General features: G+C 43.1%; 1 protein-coding gene across 6 annotated transcripts in view; it reads right to left on the bottom strand.

The window, feature by feature from the left end:
* Positions 1–2132: 2132 nt before the first annotated feature.
* The window catches only part of LOC146869127 (voltage-dependent L-type calcium channel subunit beta-1-like), a 275900-nt gene continuing 263491 nt past the window's right edge, over positions 2133–14541 (bottom strand). For all 6 annotated transcript variants that reach the window (XM_085623828.1, XM_085624074.1, XM_085624106.1 and 3 more), the window contains 2 exons: positions 12536–12631; positions 2133–3014 (listed from right to left, as the gene is read on the bottom strand). In XM_085623828.1, coding sequence (XP_085479954.1) covers positions 2751–3014; positions 12536–12631 — 360 coding nt within the window. In that variant the 3' untranslated portion in view covers positions 2133–2750. The remainder of the gene's footprint in view (positions 3015–12535; positions 12632–14541) is intronic.

Below are 14541 nucleotides of genomic sequence, written 5' to 3'. Positions count from 1 at the left end.
CGGGGGCTTTATGGTGTTTGGTCGGCACCGAGAGGCCGGGTTTCGACACCGATGGCTTCGGTACGGAGCTTGGTGTGGAGGTCGATGTCTTCTTCGGTGCCGAAGGGTGTTTTTCGGCACCGCTAGTCGACTGGCTCGAGCCCGAGCCGCCGGAAGGCTTATGAGACTTCTTCACCGGGCCCGAAGGTGGGGTGATATAAGCAGGTTGTTTGGTCTTGCCTAGGCCCGGAGGCGAAGGCGTGACCGAAGCCTTTTTGGGTGTGGGCGCGGGTGTGGGAGGGGGTAGAGTACTCACGACCCTCTGCGCCGGGGTGATGTCCTCCATGTCGGAGTCGTCGGCTTCGGAAGCACTGACGAGGTCGTCTTCATGTTCGGTGTGCTGCTGCCCCGGAGCTTCGACGTCGTCCCCGAAGATGTCGAGTGGAGCCGAGGTCGAGGAGTGCGCCATGCTGCGTCTAGCCCTTCGATCTAGAATGGTCTTTTTCGACCTAAAAGATTTGCAGGCGGGACAGTCTCGAGCCTCGTGTTCAGGGGAGAGGCAGAGGTTGCACACCTGATGTAGATCGGTGTGGGGAAACTTAGCCCCACATTTAGGGCGCTTCTTGAAGGGAGTTCTTTCCATCAGCCGAGACCGGAGTCGGGATAGGCCCGAAGGCCGCCGTCGATGCCTGGAATCGAAGAAGTGCCGAGGAGAAAAGATGATGAAGAAGATTTTATCTGAAGGATCTCGATGAACGAGGATTTTTCGGCGATGGTTTAACTGGAAAAGTTTGGAACCCGATGGCGGAAAAAAACAATCTGAGGATGGAGCCGAAGCCCATGCGCAATACGGACCAAAGGAGGAGTCACCAACCTCGTGACTTCCAAAGACTTTCCAAGAAGAAAAACAAACTGCAAACATCTGGGCCCAACCCCAGATGGCGATCTATGCACAGTGTATAATCTGCAGCTCATATGCCTCGAACATTATGTTATGTTTATTGATCACGATGGGTGTATGAAAACATTGTTGAAACAAAATGGTGTTTGCTATTATGAACAAGACTACAAAGAAGCTTAGATGCTTTAATTTGTCTGTGTGCAGGTGCAAAAAGAAGCTGCTCTCATAAGTACTGGTGCCTCAAGTCTTTTACCTGGTAAAGAGGGTTGTATATATATATATATATATACACACATACATACATGTATGTGTGTTTATATACATTACATAAATGTATATAGATGTATATATAATTATATACTTTTAAATACATCAAGCTCATCACGGTTAAAGGTTTACACGTACTTCTAGGATTCTAAAGTCTTTCCTCTATTTTAATGAATATAAACATTACATTTAGCCCTATGACGCAGGACAAGGTTGGTGCAACGTACAATAACATGAATATTCAAAAGACAAAGCAGTTTCCCTTACCTAATGTTGATAGAAAATGGATCTCAAGTCGAGTAATGAAATGTAAATTTGGCCAGTGAAGGTACCTTTTGAAAATGACAGAAAACCCGACGCCCGGTACCCCCTAACAGCACAAATTTCCAGATCTCAAGTTCTCTTATTAAGTAGGCAATCCTGCACCCCTGCAGAAGCACACCTCAAAAAGAGGTTGAGGACTTTTCATAGTCCTGCATGTATGTATTTTATATTTGTAGGGGATCCACATGAAAATAAAAACTCACAAAATATAATCTGCCAATAATTACACACAACTCTCCCCACAAAAATGTCCACCTGGATTTTATTTCTAAATTCAACCAAACTCAACAGGGTAATTTACTATTCCGAGTCTGATTCCAGCATAGTTGAGTTTAGGTGAAGGTTTTGTTCTGAAAACGTTTATTTACAAAATATCATTGTATGATCTATATTTTCCCGTGCGACTGTCGGTAGAGTCCCAGCAACGGTCTTAAAAATGTGTCTTTTTTAATCCTGTCAGGTTCAATATGAGCTTTGTCTTATAAAAGTGCCCTAGGGCTTGCCAAAAGCTACCCACACTGCAGAAGCAGCTTTACTAGGGAAGCCACTTAGTTGTAGGATATCTTAGAGATTACTTAGGAGTTTTTTTGCCGAAGGTTGGAGCTTTGCCTCCGAGAGAGACAGAAACACAGTCAAAGGACACAGATAACAAAACACAGTCTTAGTATTGTTTTTTTTTTCAAAAGAAACACAAAAAAGAAAGGCATTGTTCGAAACATTCTCTTTTTTTTGCTCAACAAGGGATACAGTACGTCCAAACCACAACTCAAGGGAGCTCAGCATGATTTTTTCATTTCTTTCGGAGTAATCAGGTTGTCCTTGGTAACACAACTCTGTATCAAAACACAGCTTTCTTAACGGACACCTTTCTGCAAGGGACTGTGTTATACTCTAAGAAATGGAATAATTCTATAGACTAGCCTTAAGTAACATAGTTGTTTCAATGCGTAATATTAAGGAATTGAGCCAACTGAGCTGCTTGCCTAAAAGAACGGAGTCCCTCAAATCAACTACCCTTAATGAATCAAATCATGTCATTGGCCTTCTGCAAGGAATGGTGCTGTTCCACAGGATAACCTTAAGGACGTGCACCACCCTATTGGCCAACGTTCGGGAATGGTGCCCACTGATTGACTTAGCGCATCTCAGGTAATTCATGGTTTTTGGAAAGCAATTCTCCTGGATAAAAAGGTGATGAGGTATAGCCTTGTGTTGACTCCTCGCTTAACCCCTCTCTAGCGTGTTCCTCCTGAGCATTTAGCTCGCTCTCCCATCACCCTTACACTGCATGATCCTCCTGGTCTCCCCGCCCACTCCAGAAGCCCAGGTTTCGCTTGAGGGAGGTCAGCACGTGTACTTGGAGGTTGGAGACGGGGGCAGGGCTGGAGGCCAAGGCGGCAGTAGCCATAGTGCGGTTCAAGAGTGGGTTTGGGGGATTGCTGCTGGGGGGATGGGTGGCTTTCCAGTATGCTTCCAGGTATTCGGCCAAATGTTCGCAGGCATCTTCCAACTGGTTCTCATCTAGAATGATGTCAAACATTTCCTGTACGGAAAAAATTATATTGACATCAGAGGGTTATTATGTCAGTAATTTACACTAAATGTGGCAGACCAATAGGGTACATTACTCATACAGAAAGAGTTTCCCAATATAGGTTACACCAAACACATGGACATGTCACACGTATAAAGATATCTCATTCATTTGGGTATATGCCAGTTACAAATGGCTGTTTTACCAATGAAGGCATATGCTCCTTATGCCCGAATATGGCATTCATAATCTACAGTCAAAAACTTTCTGTGGCCACCCACTTTGTCGGGATTAAGACTCTGAGGACGACATCACACAAGCTCTAAAATGCCAGCCCTCCTCCTGCCATTTCAGGTTTCAATTTAAATACCGTTTGAGCAGGATCTGCAGACACCCAGATTTTCACACAGCATAACGAGATTCCTCAAGAGTAGGATATAGTGAACTGTCATGCATATTTTCCTCCATTATATTGCTTATCTTGTCTCTTTTGCATGTCATGGTATCTCCCCTATTCATTCTCCCTTACCTCCCTCCAGTTTCCATCTTTCCGTCCTCCTACTTTCTCCATTTCCAATTCCTTCCTAACACCTCTTCATCTATCACACTTTTTCCTCTCCACTCCATTCTTTCTCCTCTTTCCCATGTATCTCCACTCTCCCTATCTACTCTCATCATTCCTCTGACTCCTTCCCCACTGTTTTCTACTCACGCTTATTTGTTTCCATCCTCTCTCATCTTCTTACCTTTTTAGTTGATCTCTCCCTAGTCCTCTTCTATTCCTCCTTCCAACCTCTCTCTTCTCTCATATCCTGGTTATCATTCCATCTGTCTACCCTGTTGATTCTAGGTTCTCCTCTTTCACCATCTTTTTTCTGCTCCTTCTTCCCCTATCCGTTTCTCTCTGACCTTCATCTTTCATCCTTATCAATCTCCTCTGTTCCTTTGCTCTTCTCTTCCTCCGTTTTTTTCTCATTCGAGTCTGTCCCCATCTCCTCTCTGCTCTCCCTTCTCTACTCCTTGACACGCTCTCTTCCCCCCCCCCTCCTTATCTCTTGCCTTGCTTCCACAGCCCCATGATACTGCTGATTGCCTGATTTAGGAGACACCCCTCCATGACCCCTGTCTGACCTTGTCAAAGCACCACACATGAATCCTCACATGCAGCTTTCATACAGGCTTCTTGGCAGTCTCAAAGCACCACACATGAATCCTCACATGCAGCTTTCATACAGGCTCCTTGGCAGTCTCAAAGCACCACACATGAATCCTCACATGCAGCTTTCATACGGGCTTCTTGGCAGTCTCAAAGCACTACACATGAATCCTCACATGCAGCTTTCATACACGCTTCTTGGCAGTCTCAAAGCACCACACATGAATCCTCACATGCAGCTTTCATACAGGCTTCTTGGCAGTCTCAAAGCACCACACATGAATCCTCACATGCAGCTTTCATACAGGCTTCTTGGCAGTCTCAAAGCACCACACATGAATCCTCACATGCAGCTTTCATACAGGCTTCTTGGCAGTCTCAAAGCACCACACATGAATCTTCACATGCAGCTTTCATACAGGCTTCTTGGCAGTCTCAAAGCACCACACATGAATCCTCACATGCAGCTTTCATACAGGCTTCTTGGCAGTCTCAAAGCACCACACATGAATCCTCACATGCAGCTTTCATACAGGCTTCTTGGCAGTCTCAAAGCACCACACATGAATCCTCACATGCAGCTTTCATACAGGCTTCTTGGCAGTCTCAAAGCACCACACATGAATCCTCACATGCAGCTTTCATACAGGCTCCTTGGCAGTCTCAAAGCACCACACATGAATCCTCACATGCAGCTTTCATACGGGCTTCTTGGCAGTCTCAAAGCACCACACATGAATCCTCACATGCAGCTTTCATACAGGCTTCTTGGCAGTCTCAAAGCACCACACATGAATCCTCACATGCAGCTTTCATACAGGCTTCTTGGCAGTCTCAAAGCACCACACATGAATCCTCACATGCAGCTTTCATACAGGCTTCTTGGCAGTCTCAAAGCACCACACATGAATCCTCACATGCAGCTTTCATACAGGCTTCTTGGCAGTCTCAAAGCACCACACATGAATCCTCACATGCAGCTTTCATACAGGCTTCTTGGCAGTCTCAAAGCACCACACATGAATCCTCACATGCAGCTTTCATACAGGCTTCTTGGCAGTCTCAAAGCACCACACATGAATCCTCACATGCAGCTTTCATACAGGCTTCTTGGCAGTCTCAAAGCACCACACATGAATCCTCACATGCAGCTTTCATACAGGCTTCTTGGCAGTCAGCCTTCCTAGATGCTCAATGATGCCACACAGGAGATGGAGACAAAAAGGTACGGAGTCGCTGTGTCTCTATTGGGCAGTGTTCTCCAGTATCACTGCTGTCCTCCTGGTGTCCGTAACCCAGTATCCTGGACAGTTACGGGTTTGTGGGGTAAGTTCGCAAGAATGATTCCAAGTACAGGGGTTGGATAGGGAGCTGGCTGTTCAATGCAATATTCCATCAAAGTCTGTTTCATTTACTGTGCAGTGATAACAAGGGACTGCAGTGTGGTGATCCCGGTCTCTCAGATAGGGTTTCTATATTCTCAACAGAAAGTATTGGCCAATAATCATGATTCTTCAAGGGCTAGGAGCAAATGTATCGGCAAACTGGAACTAATTGGATGAGCGTTGCTTGGTAAAAGATGGCAGTCAGGCAGGTTGAGAGGGGTCTAATCACCCAGAAGTCCAAGCGGAGGTGTCGCACCCTCATGATTTCTATTATACTCAAGTCTATGCACAGTATATGTACAAATTCTTGTACCTTCCAGCATTACTGGACACTCACCGACGCCAAACAGTTAAGATGAGGCGCACCAGAGCAGCTGCATTTCCAGAGATCAGGGGTCTTGGGCACCTCCGCCGGGTAAGTTTGTTTCACACGATGGGTTCCCTTACCTTAAATCCACTACAGTCAAAAGGAGGGAAACCAATGTCAAGTCATTGTCTCTTGAAGTGTTCGCAAATGCCTTGCGCCCAACCAAATGAGTAATGTGGGATCTATATATCTTTAACCGTAGAGATTACGTACCTTCTCTGCATGTTTCTCTTCCAGAAGAAAACCCAACCTACAGAAGATTTTTGTGGAAAGAACACCGGTCACTGCCCAGAATGTATAAATTAGCCAGCATCATGCCACATATCTTCCTGGAACATTCAATGAAACATTTCCCAGGCACGATTCCATCAGAAGCTCACACACGACACATGGCTGAGCAATCAGAATGCAGGGCTACTGTCCTATGATATTGGGAACTCAGTTTATTAATATATTCATTTCATCCTCAAACAGGCAGTCACTTAAATCTTGTTACTGATGGTGCACTTAAAGACTCAATCTATTTCTCTGACATTTGGCACTCTTATTTCCAAGGTGTAGTGAAAGGATTATGGTACTTAGCCTGTAAGTGTCTATTCTTGGCATGTAGTGCTGTAGATTCACATGCTTTGCATACTCCTGCCATCTAGTGTTGGGTCCGGATGTTTGCAAGTTGTTTTTCTTCAAAAAAGTGTGTTCCAGTCACAAAGTATGGTAACTCCTCCTTTCGGTGATTGTGCGCATGGGCATCGACTCCGTTGTTATATTGTTTTCCCGCAAGAGCGTGCGAATGGAGTAAATAAGTGTAGTACAGAGATGTCCATGCGTATGTAATGTGAATAGTAAGAACTGCAATAACCAGAGGTGTCCGGGGAGGTGGGACTGTGCATGTGAATCTACAGCTCTACATGCCAAAAATAGATGCTTACAGGGTAAGTAACATAATCCGTTCGAGGCACGTGTGCTGTAGATACACATGCTTTGCATAGATTGTATAGCAGTATCCTCCCAAATCGGTGGGTAACCAGTGGATGTTGCAGTTGTTTGAAAACGTGTTTTTAGCACTGCTTGTCCCACATTAGCTTGTTGACATGCTAACACATCCATACAATAATGTTTGGTAAGTGTGTGTGGTGTACACCATGTGGCTGCATTACATATCTCAGCTATGAGAATGTTACCTTAAAAGGCAATCAATGCTCCTATTTTGCGAGTAGAATGTGCTCTAGGAGGTATAATTAAAGTTCCTTTAGCTTTAACATAGCGAGTTTGAATGCGTTTAACAATCCATCTAGAAATACCGGATTTAAAGATAGGATTTTCTTTGTGAGGTGGAGCAAATGCAACATAAAGTTGTTTTGTTTTACGAAAATCTTTTGTTCTAACAATATAGCATAATAGTGCTCTTTTGACATCAAGTGTGTGTATGGCCTTTTCTTCTACTGAATCAGGTTGGTGGAAGAACACAGGTATCTCAACAGATTGGTTAATATGAAAAGCAGAAATTACTTGTAGGAGGAATTTTGGGTTTGTACAAAGAACCACTCTATTTTTATGAAGTTGAAAGAAAGGTTGTTCTGAGGTTAATTTTTTTTAGTTCTCTGCTATGGCACAGAGGTCGATCAGTGTGAATCCCCGTATTTGGAAGTATGGAAGGAGTGCCTGGGGATGAAGTTCCCATTTGTGTACTTGTTGACACATCCTGCTGAAGAGGTTGGCAAATTGGTTGTGCACGCCTGGAAGGTGTTCTGCCAGAAGATGAATTTTGTGATGTATTGCCCAACGCCAACTGCTCTGAGAGAGGTGTGACAACTGTAGAGAGTGCCCCCCTCCCCTGTTTTTGTACATAGTACATAGCTGTAATATTTTCTGTCTGGACTAGGACAACTTACCCTGTGAGGTGAGGCTGAAAAGCTTTTAGTGCTAGATGAACAGCTAGGACCTCCAAGTAATTGATGTGGAGACTCTTGTGTTTGTTGTCCCATAAGCCATGAATTGTTGGATGCTCGAGATGGGCACCCCAACCTGTGACAGATGCATCTGCTGTTAATACGACTTGTAGAATCGGGTCAATGAAGGATCGCCATTTTGATAGGTTTTGTGTGTTCCACCACTGCAGAGAGCAATGAGTGTGTGTGTGTGTACCAACACTAAATCTGTTAATTGACCCTGTGATTGATTCCACTGACGTGCCAAGCATTCCTGTAGAGGACACATGCATAATCTTGCGTGAGGCACTGTTGCAATGCATGATGCGATCATCCCTAACAGCTGCTTGAAAGTTTTCACTGTTAGGTATTGGTTGTTTTGACACTGTAGTAATAAAGTTTGAAAGTTTTTAATTCTGGCTGCTCTGGGAGAGGCTAGAGCTGTCTGCGTGCATTGACTGTAAATCCTAATTGATTGAGAAGGTTATGGTAGCTTGAGTGTGTTGTAAACACTTTTTCTGTGTATTGGCTTTGATGAGCTAATCGTCCAGATATGGGAAGACATGAATTTGTCTGCTCAGATGAGCTGCTGCTACTGCTAGACATTTTGTGAATACTCTGGGTGCAGTAGTCACTCTGACTGGGAGTACTTCTAATTGATAGTGATTTCCTGCTATCACAAATCTGAGATATTTGCAATGTGCTGGGTGGACAGTAATATGAAAGTATGAGTCCATTAAGTCTAGTGTGGACATAAAGCCAAAGTCGCCATGTAGAAGTGGAAGCACTTGTTGAAGGGTAACCACATGGACATGTTCTGACAGTATGAATAGGTTTAATGGTCTGAGATCCAAGATTGGTCATAGAGACCCGTCCTTCTTGGAAGTAAAGTGAGTAAACTCCTTATCCTTGATGTTGTAATGGAACTGGTTCTATAGCTCCTTTTGTTAGAAGAGCTTTTAGTTCTTGTTTGAGAAGCTGTTGGTGTTGTAGAGAGAGTTTGTTAATGCGAGGTGGCATATTCGGAGGATTGCTGGTAAGCACCAGGCAATTACCATGTTGGATAATACCCAAAACCAATCTGTCTGATGTTATTGATTGCCAAATGGGAAGAAACTGTTGTAATCTTGTAACACTTGTAGAATCCTCTAGAGGGAGATGATAGTGTTTGTGTCTTGTGTGAAGGTGCAGCTACATCTGTGGTGTTGGTTTCGGAGCCTCCTCTGTAAAAGGAGCGACAAAAGAAACCTCTGGTAGAAGGAGATTGAAGTGCTCCCATAGACTTGACTACTTCGGTATCCTTTTTCATCTTTTCAAGGGACTGGTTTATTTGAGGCCCAAAGAGGTGTTCCTTATCAAAGAGTGCTTTAAGAATGGTTTGTTGCACTTCTTGTTCGAAACCAGAAATTCTGAGGCGTGCATGTTCTTCTAAGCATAATGCTAGTGTTGATTCCTCTAGCGGCAGTATCTGTGGCATCTAATGCACACCTGTTAGTGGAATTGGAAATACGTCTTCCTTCCTGCACTATTTCCTGCCCCCTCTTTTTGTGTTCTTGTGGGAGATATTTCAATCATTCTTCCATCCCATCAGAGTGAGCTCTATCGTATCTAGATAACAGACAATATACGCAAATGGTTGGCTGACTGAGCAGCTACTCTTTACCCTGATGTATCTATAAGCTTGGATTCTATATCTGGAGGTGGTGCCTCTCCTGAGGTTTGTGAACTTGCCGTCTTATGGGCATTAGAGACCACTAAGGAATCCAAAAGCAACTGGCCCCTAATAAAAACTAAGTCGGGGGGGGGGGAAGGGAGTTTATATTTATTGTCCATCCTAGGTGTTAATATACATGCTCTAACTGGGTCTTTAAAAATATAATTAGTTGCCTTCATCATACATTTAAGCATAGGTAACATCTGTGTTGTTTTGTGTATGTTTCTTAAGGTTTGGAAGAGGAAATATTCTTCCAGTACTTCTTTGTATAAAGGCACTCTGTGGTAATTAGCTGCCCTAGCAGTTAATTACTGATATGCTGTATTATCATCAGCAGGGGAAGGTTTTGCTGGACATAGATCAGGGTCTGTATCTTGAGGTGGATCTATGTTATAGTCATTCCATGGATCTGGTGGCGATTGATTAGAATTGTCGTCACCTTCTTCTATATCAGTATTTGTGTTAGGAAAATCTAATGGTGTAATGTGTAGAGAAGAAGGTGCAGGGGTTGGGGGAATGTGACTAGGGCTGATAGCTATGTCCTTTTTCTTCTGTCGAGGGATTCTGTATTCAGTGTCTATCTTCCTCTTTGAAGGTATAACTGGTTTAGCTGTCCAGTATCAGGTTTTATATGAATCTTCATCTGTTTAGGATCCAGCTTTTCTTTCATTTTTTCAAAAATCGGCTCCGGTGGCTTTTGGGAGAGTCTTTTTGTTTTGGTGCCGAGCTGGATTTGTCTTTTTTCTCTATCGATCGAGATTTTTCGGAACCAAAGGGGTATCATCTAGGCTCGGGCCTGAGCCAGAAGGCTTGACTTGCTGTTTCGGTACTGAGCCAGAAGGCAAGCGTTTGAATTAGAGTCTCAGTACCGACTATCGCCTGATGGCAGTGGTGGTCCAAAAGCTTTTTGGCTTAGTGGGCACTGGTTTGGTGGGTAAAGGGGCTTTGGTACTAACAGCACCCTGTCCAGCCGGAACGTTGTGGGACTCAAGTTCGATCTCCAACTCAGATTCGGAGTTCTGGAGGGAGAAGGCCTTGTCTTCGTCCGCTGCCATCTCTTCTTGCTCAATATCTTAACCGAAGATAACAGGGGTGTCCTCGATCCTCTGCCGCTGCATGTCTCTTTGTCGTGCCTGACGGTCCTGCAGAGTCTTTTTGAATCGGAACAACCGACACATGTCGTAGTCTTCCTCTTTATGGTCTAAGGAGAGACAGAGGTTACAGACCATATGCTGGTTGGTGCGCATATATTTGGAATGGCATAGAGGACAGAATTGAAACGGTGTCCGTTCCATCGGTGGAAGGCTGGGCGCTATGTTTTGAAGTAGAAGCCGATTGACAAAACAGCTAGTGCCGAAGACCGCAGTTAGAGTTTTTTTATTTATATAGTTAGAGTTTTAATAAATTTCTACATGAAAAGGTGGAAGACGCGATCGAAAACAATACAAACGAGGGTAGAGTGAATTGCGCACCGAAGGGATTCCGATTGACAATGGAGTCGATGCCCATGGGCACCGAAAGGAGGAGTCCCCTTACCTTGTGACTGAAAAAGACTTCTTCGAAGAAAAACAACTTGCAAACATCCGGACCCAGCACTAGATGGCAGGAGTATGCAAAGCATGTGCATCTCCAACACACATTCCTCGAACAGTATCTTTTTGCTTAGTCCAGAGTGCTTTCTTCTTTGGGATTAGTTCTTAAATGCTGAACTTTAAATAGTTTCATTGGTCAAAAGAGTGAGAGCTCACTAAGCAGAGCTTAGCTTGACTCTAAAGGAAAGAGTAAACACAGGTTAATTTAAACTGGGAAAATTAAAGCCTTCCAGTAAAAATATCTGTTCTATGCCCTGCTGTGGTAAACTGGTTCCAAGAGGCTGCTTATCACTTTTAGCCAGTCTGAAAAAAGAGACAGTCAACTGACAAGTCCATGAGCTATAAATTAAATGCAGAAGCAGAGTGCAGACTGAGAAAAGGCAGACAGAGTGAGGACATGGCTCCCAGGATCTATTGAACAAGGATCTTCAAGAGCTAACTACCATATAAATTGCTCCCCTCTGACATACAATAAATGGGGCGAAACACAGCTAAACGGAAGCCTTACTTCATAGGTTGGATTGTTTAAGCGTTCCTAGAGCAGTCTCTTTCACATTACCATACGGTATCTCCGCTTTACTCAACAAGTGGTACTGTTTTAAGCTGTTACATTGAGAGGTACTGCTCTTGTCACCAGAGGACACCCCATCACACCTACTGCCATTAAGGTACTTACCGGAGGACATTCCGTCACCATGTCATTCAAAGCAAGTACTACTACCTTTACTCACCAGAGGATCCCATTCAAAAGGAAGAATGCTGCCCTGGCCACTGGAGGACACCCGTTCACAATATCACAGCAAAGCCCTGCGCTACTCATCAGATGACACCATGACACCCTATCACACAGAGCACTGTTGTACTAATTGGAGACATCCCCTCGATCGACACACACACTACTGTGCTACTCACCATACGATACCTGTTCACACTGCTGCCCTGGCCACTGGAGGACACCCGTTCACAATATCGCAGCAAACAGCCCTGCGCTACGCATCAGATGACACCATGCCACCCTATCACACAGAGCACTGTTGTACTAATTGGAGACATCCTCTCGATCGACACACACACTACTGTGCCACTCACCATACGATACCTGTTCACACTGCTGCTCTGGCCACTGGAGGACACCTGTTCACATTAGCAGATGAAGCTGGCCTACTCACCAGAGGATATTCATTCATTCAAACTATGACACGAAGCATTGCTTTCCTACTCAGTGGAGTACAAGACTGTAGTGCTTCCTATCAAAAAAGGACACCAGGACACTCCATCACATGGAGCATTACATCAGACTCACCTGGTCACCTTATCACATGAGTCAGTGGGTTCCTAATCACCGGAGGAAACCACCTTGTTACAACAAGTGCTGCTGCTCAACTCACCGGAGGACACTGGGCCAACTTATCCGCTGCAACCATTTGTACATTGAGGTGTTTGGCCTGGGACTTGCCTCGAGATTTGATAAGCCTGTGGAGCACCTGTACGAAAGAAAGGACAGTGGGCCAAACTGGAGGGCTTCCGTGCTTCTCTTTCCACCTATCACCATCTTCCTTTGGCATGCGCTTTGCTAGAATTGTTGCCCTATTATTCAGAGGGGTGATGTACTTTGTATTTGTTCTGCTTTTGAGACCCCCCCCAACATAGTATTTATTATAAATGTATGGTTTGCTTAATATTTCATTGATTATATTTGCTACCTAGTTTAATGCTTTGATATAAGTTGATAGTGCATCAACGGTGAATATGAATTCAACAACCAAAAGTGATTGATAAAGTATAGTTCACTTAGACAAATTTGCAGGAGAAATCCTGAAACGGGGGTGGAGCCAAATGTTCAGAATTACTACTACCACAAATGAGCAGTAGTACATGCAGCGCCACCTATGGTCAATCACTGGTACTGCAACCGGTACTGCAAGATCCTCCCCTAGAAAACAAGGGATGCAGGGTCTTGAAATAGAACCCCAAAGGAAATAATGATAAATTAAATTAATTTATTTCGACTTTTTAAATAAATATATATATCAGATTACAATGTAAGCATAATTTAAATACAAATACTTTACAATAAAATATGTTATTAGCTTTTCGCATTGAAAAATAACTGCAAGTTTATTTTTTTAATAATTGCATTCTTTTAAATTATTTAGATAAGTAACTTTTGTTTTAAGTTTGAATACCTAGTTAATACATACTTTAGATGGATTATTTTTTTAATAAACCTTAAAATATGGTAATTTAACATATTTAAATTAAATAATTAATAAAAAAATTAAGTTAATAGTTCTGTAGCATTTTTTCTTTTGTTCTACATTTTACATAAATATATCAACAATATTTACTTTAATATTTTACATAAACATATTTTTATTAATTTATTTTAAGTTTAATATATTCTTTTTTTATCTTTTCCCTATTCTTTACCATAGGAAGAGCTCTGTCCCCGAGAGCATCATTTCCTAGGGGTTTTTAAGTAAAGTCTCTATCTCAATTATTTTCTATGGTTGGGTGTTACAATATACGTACGTGATTAGCCATGTGTGGAACTGGACTTACTTCAAATCTCAGCTTAAGTATATTTACTACTGTTTTGGGTCCTTTTTGGCTGTAGTAGCTTTAGAAGTGCAGGTTGTAAATAGCAACGGGCTTACTCTTGTGGGTAGGTTAATGTCCCTCCCTAAAGCTGTCCTTACTCTTCCCTAAACTTCTCCAATTTCACAATAAGTATGCTCCTTCTTTCAGCCGCTCCCCTTGGTTCCTTCCTCATTTACTAATAGGGCCTGACTACAAGTCAGCCATTTTTTTACAACCATAAATAAACCCTTGTTTACGCATGGCTCGGAATTACAAGTTGAGTGTTATTCAAAGCATCTGATAATAAACAGATGTCTTAAATACCTCAACCTTCGTTAAATTTCTGCAAGGTAAACCTGCTGAAATTTAACAGGAGGAGACCATTGGGCAATCACCGTATCAAGTGGATTTTGGTACACTTAACACCAAAATCTGCACGCTATTCCCCAGAAATTCATGACATTTATTGCACTAGATAAATAATGAACCCTATGGTATCGTTAGTTATCTGGGGCCAGATGTATGACCTTTCCATTTTGCAAGTTGCATATTGCAACGTTTTGCAAATCACAATTTGCGGCTCACAAAATAGAATGTACAACAGTGTCTCACACACTATTTGTGATTCCTAATGGGGTCGCATATTATCTGAGGCAGGTCACAATTTGCGACCCATTGGGAATGGCCAGCACTCGCAGAGATGGTGGCCTGCTTGGGTCTGCAGACCACAATGTCTGACTGCTTTTTCCATAAAGCAGGTTTTTTTGTGAAAGCACCTCGTTTTCCTCAAAGTAAAACAGGCTGCATTTAAAAA

This window comes from Triturus cristatus, chromosome 1_1, assembly GCF_964204655.1.
Source record: "Triturus cristatus chromosome 1_1, aTriCri1.1, whole genome shotgun sequence".
Taxonomy (NCBI): domain Eukaryota; kingdom Metazoa; phylum Chordata; class Amphibia; order Caudata; family Salamandridae; genus Triturus; species Triturus cristatus.
The sequence above is the reverse complement of the archived record's forward strand: the minus strand, read 5'-3'. Positions and strand labels throughout refer to the sequence as shown.